The sequence below is a fragment of the Gavialis gangeticus genome, unplaced genomic scaffold (assembly GCF_001723915.1).
Source record: "Gavialis gangeticus isolate Ggan-Ray unplaced genomic scaffold, GavGan_comp1, whole genome shotgun sequence".
Taxonomy (NCBI): Eukaryota; Metazoa; Chordata; order Crocodylia; family Gavialidae; genus Gavialis; species Gavialis gangeticus.
This window is the reverse complement of record NW_017729031.1, coordinates 73002614-73012626: the sequence shown is the minus strand read 5'-3', so window position 1 is coordinate 73012626 and position 10013 is coordinate 73002614. Positions and strand designations below refer to the sequence as shown.

Here is a 10013-nt window from a genome sequence, read left to right as displayed (position 1 = left end):
TGGTGGGGCGGGGGCAGATCCAGGCCCCTGCAGTGAGGAAGGGACTGGGGCTGGGGCTAAGGCAGATGCTGCCCAGCCAAGGCGGGGCACAGGACAAAGCTGTGAGCAGGGGCTGGGGGGTGCACAGAGAGGAGGGTGGATCCCATTGCTACATGCACCCTGGGGGAGCCATGGGGGGTGCCCCCCCAATCTGTGTATGGGGTAAAGGCAGGCTGTTGCTGTGGGCTGCCCCGGGGGTGTGGGGCTCTTCCCAGCATGGGGGCTGGGCAAGGGCTGCACTCATGGCAGGCTATGACAGCACTGGGAGGGAGGACTACAGTGAATTCTGGGGTGGCTACAGCCCACCCTATAGCCCCCCCTCCCCACCCCAGTGCAGTCCCAGCCCAACCCCCCTACCAGGAAGAACCTGGCACTGCCTCCAGTCCCAGCCCACAGCAGCAGCCTGCCCTCACCCCGCACACAGATCAGGGGAACACACACTCTGCTTCTCCCTGTGCTCCTCAGACGAACCTCTCCTGGCTCCGTGTTGCACGCTGCCCCAGCTGGGCAGCACCTTTCTCTGCCCCAGCCCCACTCCTTCCCTAACCACAGGGGCCTTGAGCTGCCCCCCCATGCCCCTTCCCTCCCCACCACCAGACTTACCAGCCGGACACTGCTCTCCAAGCTGCATATCGGTTCGGTATCAGCCAATCCAGCTCGTTAATAATCAGCCATCAGTACTGGCCCCAAAAAATTTTTATCGGTGTACCCTTAGTTGATGCCTATTTACTCCACATAACGGTCATCAATATATAATCGGTGACTTGGACATTAGCCGGTCAGCTTATCTGAATCTTCCTGGTACATTCCAGTCAGCTAATAACTTATTTAAATGAACCTCGTATCACTGATTTGAGCCAGACCCTGACCATAGTTTAAGAGGTTATATATGGATTGTGTTAATAAAGGGCACAGTAAATTCCAAATACTCATGTGTGACCTAAAGCAGAGCTACTTGAAAAACTGACAGGATCTAAGTCTATTAATATATCTAAGCTACTTTGGTGTAAATCAGACAAAATACTGACCATATTCATAATACTTACTCATTATTTAAAATATAATTGAAAATTCTTGTAAGGAAAGTCCAGCTTGTCCCATGTGCTGTGCAGTCTTGAAATGTAATTTCATGAAGCAGAATGTGATATAAATACACATTTTTCTTTTGGGAGAGAATAAATGGGAGCACTTCTAGGAAAGTTCTTGAAATATAAATTATACCATATAGGCATTTTATTTTTCCACATGAATAAATTATTTGAATTACTGGTTTGAAAAAATATCTCTATCACTCTCACTTACATAGGAACTCCTGATATGGATCCTGTGTCAAAAAAGTGTCAGTATCTTTTTTTTAACCAATAGGAACACTTACCTGGAAAGTCATTCACTTTTTGGGTATGGCTGGAAGCAATACTGGACCTAATTAAAAAACATATTCTTCCTCTCTGGATTGATGGGTAAGCAATATACTAGCAACTGCACATTAATTTAACATGTGTCTTATTTGTCCGTTATCTTTATTAAGGTTGTATCCAGTACTTCAGAAAATAATTTTGAAAGACTAGGGAATGTTTTAGCTATGCCAGATTTTGTGCAATTATTTATTGCATGGCAAAAAGTTAATAAAGAACTTTATTGAGACCTATTTAAACTGAGTATTCATATTACTCTTTTAAAGACACAGTTAGTTTACATTAGATTATGATAAATTTTGTCATGCTCCATTGTGCTGTGGGCCCAAGGTTGTAATCCTCCACAGGTCAAACTCACTAACTTCATGTGGGTGGTCAACTTCATCTGGGTAGCTAACTTCATTTGTGAGGTCTACAAGATTGGATCATACTAAAATCAGCTTTTCACCTTGACTGGCACAAATCTAGTCTTGCTGCATAAAAGCTGACCAAGTAAATGCCATAGTCTAGATGTGATAATTATCCCAATAAATAAAGCCAGGATTTTTTTATACTCATAGGTATATAATGGGATTTGTGAGTAAGGAGAAAGAACGAATTTTGCTCAAGGACAAGATGCCTGGAACATTTTTATTAAGGTTTAGTGAAAGTAATTTGGGAGGAATTACCTTCACCTGGGTGGACCACTCAGAAAATGGTAAGTGCAATTTAAAGCGCACAAATAAACAAGGCAGAACTCAACGTCCTAGTAATTTGTCAGGAGCATTACCTGTCGTAAAGGGAACACAGATTGTTTTAATATTCACATTAATATGTTGCAACCATCTCAGACAGTTTTGAAGAGGACTGTGTATCACATCACAGTCCTGTTTTGAGGCCAATATTATTGTCTTATAAAATAAAAATTAAAACCCTTCAGATACATGCAACAGTCCAGATATTTTTATGGAGTGTAAATCAGCATCATTCAGCTAAAATCAGTGGGTTGTGTCAGTTAATACCACATGATCTGACCCTGTATGTTTTACTAATTACCGTTCCCAGTGGATTCTGACCTGAAAATGATAGGCTAATGCAGTTATTTGAAGTAAACAGGAAAGGCTTCTGTTGGGTTCAGCTGGAATTGCATCTGTTTACTCCAGGGAAAAATTTGGCCCACTGTGTGCAAGAAGGCTTTCCATAATAATTTGAGTGATATGAATCCTGCATTATGTATAAATTCAAGCCAACCTTAAGTGTGAAAGAAAGGTGAAGCGTGTTGCTGATTATGACTGGCAAGCTATTTGCCTATTAACAATTCTGCTCTTCATATCATGCAGGAGAAGTAAGATTCCACTCAGTGGAACCCTATAATAAAGGTCGTTTAACTGCACTACCATTTGCTGACATTCTGCGGGATTACAAAGTTATTATGGCAGATAATGTTCCTGAAAACCCTCTGAAATATCTGTATCCAGACATCCCCAAAGATAAAGCTTTTGGCAGATACTACAGCTGTCAGCCAAATGAAGGTTAGGCTTTGTTTTCTATGTTTAATGTTACTTTTTAAAAATTATAAATTCAGAGAATACTAAAAAATGTTTTTATGCGGAAAACAGATTTAGATGCCTCTGTAAGAACTGTACCTGCTTTTTTTGTTTACCGTAACTGTCTCTTGTTTAGATATGTTGTCCTAGGAATTTATTATCTAAGCATAAGGCAGAAAAAGAAGAACTGGGGTCTTTTTTCTACGTTTATACAACATCTAGCACAGGAGTAGGCAATCCCCAGCACAAAGATGTAGTACCTTGGGGCAGACGGCAGAGAAAGGGCTGGTGCTCTGCTGCCACAACAAGGACTGGGCCCCTCATGGCTCTCCTGCATCAACATCTTACAAGTTGAGGTTGTAGGTATTTTTGGCACTGCCCAAAACCACTGCCAACCCCTGAACTAGCACAATGGGATTGTGATCTGTGATCCCTCAGTGCAACTGCAATACAAACACCAAACAATGACACTCATAGAGAGGCTAAGAAATACATCTCACTGTAAAAGCAGTAATATTGTAGGAAGTCCATTCTGTTTACAGTTCACAAAAATAAATGTATTTTCAAATAATATTTCTGTGCCAGTTTTAGACAAGTTCTTTTCTGTATATATTTTGTATATACATCATAAACCTGCAATAAAAATATAGTATCTGTCTTTTCTTAGAAAAAGAACATTCATCTGGATTGGTATGTTACCATGAATGGATACAACTTCAGATGATTCAGTGGTCCTCTTATGCCAATGTGAAATTTGGTTCCTAGACAATATTCAGAGACGAATATTTGGGAGTCTTTCATTTTAATTTAGTGAGCTTAGGCTCCGGTACTCTGAAAACACATACATAGGTTTAACTTTATGTATGTGAGTAGCCTCACTGAAGTCTATATATATATGTGTGTGTATATATATATATATGCATATTTGGGTTTTTGGATTGGGAACTAAAGGCTGAAACATGCAAAAACTTTAGCATGTAACTCCAGTCACTTAAGTAGTCTCCATAACTTCAAAGAACATAAGTGAGTATAGTCACTTACGTACAGAAGCCCCTCCAGGATCAAGCCTTATCTTGGCAATTTACTCTGTGTATAGCCATCTGTTCATTGCCTACTTGTAATTAAATAACTTTTTATGTTTCCTTTTTAAGCCCCTATTGTTTGCAGATTTTAAAATATTTGTATCAAATATCAGTAGATACTAAGAACAAAAACTTTAGAACATTTATCTTTTCTAACTTTCTTTCGTTTTAGTCTCAAGACCTACAGAAGGAATCAAAGGTTATGTTCCCTCTGTATTTATCCCAATCTCCAAAATGTAAGTAAATCTCAGAGCACCTATGTACTTTGAGTGTTATTAAGTAAAACTACATGCACTTTCCCCACCTCTTTCCTTTTTTATACCATTTTCCCCATGGATAGACCTGCTCATGACAACACAAAGATATACGGCCTTCATTTTTCCAGTCCAGAGACAAGAAGGACTAGCCAGAAGTGCTCAGTGTAAGACAGGACTAAGTAAAAGTAAAGTGGGCATTGGGCCACCTTATGCTCTCATATTCAGGATGTTGTTCAGGTGTTGGGAAAGGCATTCTGTATAAATTAGTATAGTATTTATGTTACTTTAATCTATATCATCTTAAAATAACCTTCAGGAGCCATTACAGAGCTGGGCTTCAAAATTCTTTCCTTTATCACAACTCTTATCTCAAGAGACCAGAAGGTGGTAGTGATGTAGCAACAATTCTGTCTCACCTGAGTATGTCCCTATGCAGGCAGAATTGGCAAAATAAACTTTTTTTAGGACTCCTTTGGCCTGCTGGAATAGAATAAAGTGTACAATCTTCCATTAAAAGTATGACCCTTTGCTGTCTAATAAGAAACTGGCATACATTCATACAGTAATCACTGGGCCCCTTCATTGGTAAATCAGTTAAATTTGTAGACAGGTCCACTATAGAATAGTAAGTGCAGGTCCTGCATCCCTTGTTGATGCAGTAAACTACAATGGGATTTCTTCCTAGTATTTCCAAGTCATTTTAAAGATTATTTTTCTTTGTTTTTCTTTTAAGCCTAAATGATTCCACAGATCCACATTCTCCATCAGATCTTCTTCCCATGTCTCCAAGTGTTTATGCTGTGCTGAGAGAACACCTAAGTCCCACAGTAATTGAAACTGCTGTATGTGGAAAGTTTTTCTATTCATAATTTTTATACAAAGTAGATGGGTTACATAACACGGAAAGTAAAAATCCCAGTTGGGAGAAATGCTGCTTGTGCAATGCCAAGGGTTAATTTTAGTTATCACTGTTAAAAATATATATCTCAGCACTAGTTATTATACAGTGAAAAGGAAGATAACGCTGTTATTTCCTACTGTGAATGGAGAAAAATTATGTGGTATGTTAGAAAACTGTGTATGGTAGGAAATGGAGTCTTTTTCATAGGCACTATAGTACTGTGAATTTTATACAGGCAACCCCCGTTTAACACTGTTTCACTTAGTGCTATTTCGCTATAACACTCATTTAAAATTGATACCTGATTTCACTTAGCACTCAGCAAGATTCATTATAATGCTCATGGTTGCCATCTTGGGTCATTAAAAACAACTGCGGTTGCCATCCTGGGTCGTCAAATACTTTTGATTTCGCTTAATGCTCATTTTGCTTAACACACTGTTTTTCAGGAACCAATTAAGAGCACTAAGTGGGGGTTGCCTGTATCTTAGACATTTTCCATGCAAGGATCTCAAACTTCTTTACATACATTAATTTAAGTCTCAGCACGCTTTATACCACAGCTGGTGTAATAGAGTTCAACCCAAAGTCAGCTACACTACCTTATAACAGTGAAGGGTCTAACAGGATGTTATCAGGGAAACACAACACTCTTGGCTTAAAAGATTTATAAGAAAACTTCCTGTTTTGAACCCAGGATTACATTACATATATGCATTCAGTGATTTATGATCTAACACTGCTTATGTCTTTAAGGCATTCAGTTCTCCTTCAAAGGAGCTTTTTTAAAAACACACAGAACAGACTGTGGCAGAATTGAAACTACCCAAAGGGCATGCCTACATAGCATTACAGAGTGTTAGGAGGGCCACCCTGAAAACCACCTGCATGCTTGCTTGAAAAAATATGCTATGTATCTGCTCTCATGAGCACACCCAATACTGAAAACCTGTGAGTGGCTGTAGGCATGTGCCAGAAAGTAGCTACATGACATTGTTTCTGAGTAGAAACAAGTAGACGGAGCATGTGTTTATGGCAGCACTCTTTAGCACCTTCTGATGCAGTGTAGGCATGTCTGTGGCTCCTGACACTGCCAACCTCCTGGTGTAGAATCATGGTTTGTTAATGCAAAGCAAACTGAAAGGTTACCGAAGAAGCCAAATATATTCCTTTTCTGTACTCCGTCTTTCCCCAATTAGCACCCTTATCACCTAACTAAAAACAACCCCGGGATTTCAAAAACAACCCAGATTATTAAAATACCAGTTTTCTTTAAAATTCCAGGTTTAAAGATCACTGTCCCTTTCAAAATTATTTTTTAAGTCTCCTGATTGATATTATTAACTTTGTATTATTTGTGTCAGGAGTATTGCAGAATTCTAAACTGCTTTATTTATGCTGTTGCTGAACTTTCATTTCACTTAGCATTAAGTTAGTTTAATGTTTTGTTTATAGTCAGAGATTTCTGGAAACTAGTTCTTCCAATGTAACAACAGGACTCAAAAAGTATTCCTGACCTACAACATGTCTGCAGTGCTCACTATATTCCTTTGTATCTTCTCCCTTGATCCCTTTGGTGGATTGTTTAGGATCACAGGATCATAGGAAAGTAGGGCTGGAAGGGACCTCAAAAGGTCCAGCCCTTGCCCAGCCCTCTGCTCAAGGCAAGATCATCCCTGACTAAATCACCCCAGCCAAGTGTTTGTCCAACCTGCTCTTAAATATTTCCAAAGACGGAGATTCCACAATTTCTCTTGGCAGCCTGTTCCAATGCTTGAACATCCTCATGGTCAGGAAGTTCCTCCTAATCTCCAACCTAAATTTCCTCTGCTACAGCTTAAAGCTCCTGCTCCTACTTCTGTCTCCTATGGTCACAGAGGAAAGCCTAGCCCTATCTCTATTCTCTCTATGATCCTTCTTCAGGTATTTGAAAATGGTTATCAAATCCCCACTCAGTCTTTTCTTCTTCATACCAAATAATCATAGTTCTGTCAGCCTTTCTTCCTAAGTCTTGCTTCCCAGGCCCTTCTTCACTGGACTCTACAATCTGTCCACGTTCTTGATGTGTGGGTCCCAAAGATAGACACAGTCCTCCAGGTGAGGCCTCACCAGTGCTGACTACAGCAGAAATGTTTAGGTTGAGAGGAAGAGAAACAGGATCTGAGGGGGACAAATAACTTGCTGATGGAATGCCTGGGTACTTCTAAATAGTGTGGGGCAGGTTGCTGGGTTATGCTGGAAATGCTGATTAGTCTGGGTTCTGGTCAGAGGCTCGTGGGAATCAGGGAAACTGAACTCTGGCCTTTGCAGGTTTAATTAAACACTTCATGTTTGACTCAGTGCAAGTGGGAATGTTAGCAGAGTTCACAAGAGTTGTCTTAAATCATGGCCAAACCACACTCTCAGCAGCAAGCTTTAACAGTCAAATCAAATGGGTCTCTCCACCTTTGAAAGGGGAGGAGATCACAATGCAGGGCATAGAAGATTAGAGTGAGAAGCTGCAGTGGCAAGGCAGGAGGGCACACTCCAGGTCACATTATAGATTTTTAACAGCACCAGCTTTTGACAGTTTTCCGGCAAGCCCCTAATCCACCTAAGAGACATGATATGCATTTTAAGAATCCTGTTATACTGAGGCTTGGGCCTCAAGGACCACAGAAAAGTGTTTACATTTAAGAAGTTATTTATGGTGTACTCCCTTACCCACACAATATATTCAAACAAAAAAAGGACCTAAAAACAATTAAACAGTGTTAGACCAGTGATTCTCAACCAAGGTGTTTTGGCACCCTGGGGTGCCTTGAGGTTCTTTCAAGGGTGCTGCAGGGTCCATGCAATGTTACCACTGTTAGATGTGCAAACATGACTCCCGAGATAAACCTAGAGATTTCAAAGAGGAATCCATAGGGTTGTGGTCTTTCTGAGTTCTTTGCAATGGAATAATTGCTTTATTATTTTTCTGTAGTCAAAAAACAGGTATAAACTAAGAGCTGGCTTTTTCCAATGGGTGCCTTGAGTCTAAAAACATTTAGAAAGGGTCTAGAACAGGGAAGCATTACATGCATTAGCATTTTAGCTGTTTGCACTATGACTGCCAACTGTAATGGCAATTCCCTTTAGAAATACGGGACTTGATTTGCATTTTTAATGGGCATCAATAACTACCTTACAGCTGTGTCTCTCTTCTTCTCTTCTAGCTGAGTCCTCCATATTCAGCTGACTGAAGTTCTGATACACTGAAGAACAAGGAAGCCTATGAAAAATGAAAATGTTATTTTAAAAAAAAAGTAAATTTTGCTTTGTACATAACTGTTTCCTGGAAGCCAACACAATGCTCTTTCTGGGGCTTACGTCCACTTTCAAATCCATATGATCAGTCTCCATACTGAAGTCAATGGAGTTATGAATGACTGCGGCACCTTTTGGAGCTTGGCCTGCTACCCTCTACTCATGTGAGCATTACTGTGGAAGTCAATAGGCCAAATCCTTCTCTGACATGTATGTTAGGTGTGCATTTTGGTTTATGAGAATTAGGGATCACTGAAAATAGGACTTAATGTAGAATGAAAAAATTGGAAAGCAAAGTATTAGACTAACTGAAGAGACTTTAGATGTTTTCAGAAAACTGGGGAGTTTGTTGTTTAGCTTTTTGTTATAACGTCTCGTTTTTGGTTCTTATTTTAATTAAAGGTCTTTGTTAGGCTGATTAACTCACAGACGTCATCAGTCAGTCTTTCCTGCCATGAACTTTTAGCTCAAGGCTAGATTTTATCTTCCTGAAGTAAAACCCCTTGTGGAGGGAAAGAAGGGGAAGAACAGAAGCCTGGAAAGTGAAGACAGCTCTAGAAACTCTACAGGCACTAAATTTTAGAGGTCACAATCTCCTTTTGTCTATAGTATGCATTTGGGAGGCTTTATTAACTGCTTTACAGTTTTGCGGGACAGTTGTGAAGCTAAATCTGTTCATTAGAAAAGCCTAGAAAGAACAAAAGCAATCCTTATTCAATACAGGGTTTGGATGTTCTTGCTGTGCAATAAATGAAGCGTTGGGGGCACACTTTAAATGATAACAAGAATGCTGAGTAGCTTCTTCAGTTGCTGAGCACTAACCAACTTGTGTATATATCTGGTGACAAGTTACAAAGGGCCAAATGCCCTAGGATATAGATAAAAATTAGAGGTTGCACCAATACATTAGTCTGATATTGGATTGGTACTGATATAAAACAAAACTGGCTGTATTGCATATTGGCTCAATGGGGCCGAAAATTTGGCCGATAAATGCCCATGCTGCACGCAGCCACAGCGCAGCACTCGGGCACCAAGGACCACAGCTGCCAGCATGGAGAGCTGGCTCCAGCTGCTAAGTCGAGTGTGGTGGAAGGGGAGGGGAAAAGGAAGGGGCATGGTGGGGGGCAGATCAGTGCCCCCCATAGTGAGGGAGGGTGCTGCCTGGGGGGCGCTGAGGCAGGTCCCGCCACTGCTTGAACCCTGTGAGGGCATGGAGAAGGGGTGTGTGGCCCCTGGATCTTCATGGGATGGGGTGGGCTGCACCGGTGGCTGTGCGGAGCTCTTCTCAGCAGGGGCTGGGTTCAGAGCAGGCACCAGCAGCACTGGGAGGATGCTGCATCCACACCAAATTTCACCACCACTCTGCTCCCAGCGCTGCCACTGTCAGGTGTCCAGCAAAGCCCCAGCTCAATGCCCCGCTTCCACCCATGCGCCGGAAAGAGCCGGGACTGCGGTGGGCAGTTGGCAGCAGCAGTGCTGGGAGTGAAATACAAGGTAGATGC

The 10013-nt window shown here is 41.1% G+C and overlaps 1 protein-coding gene and 1 long non-coding RNA gene across 3 annotated transcripts in view; one reads left to right on the top strand and one right to left on the bottom strand.

The window, feature by feature from the left end:
• Positions 1 to 8450, bottom strand: part of LOC109301854 — a 105026-nt gene extending 96576 nt beyond the window's left edge. The window contains exon 1 of the long non-coding RNA XR_002098647.1: positions 8386 to 8450. This is a non-coding gene — a long non-coding RNA (uncharacterized LOC109301854). The remainder of the gene's footprint in view (positions 1 to 8385) is intronic.
• The window catches only part of STAT4 (signal transducer and activator of transcription 4), a 102685-nt gene extending 94188 nt beyond the window's left edge, over positions 1 to 8497 (top strand). Inside the window, exons 19-24 of one of the 2 annotated variants that reach the window (XM_019523110.1) lie at positions 1405 to 1499; positions 2015 to 2151; positions 2774 to 2965; positions 4235 to 4298; positions 5053 to 5161; positions 8418 to 8497. In XM_019523110.1, coding sequence (XP_019378655.1) covers positions 1405 to 1499; positions 2015 to 2151; positions 2774 to 2965; positions 4235 to 4298; positions 5053 to 5161; positions 8418 to 8444 — 624 coding nt within the window. In that variant the 3' untranslated portion in view covers positions 8445 to 8497. The other variant, XM_019523111.1, reaches the window with a different exon arrangement.
• Positions 8498 to 10013: the final 1516 nt, after the last annotated feature.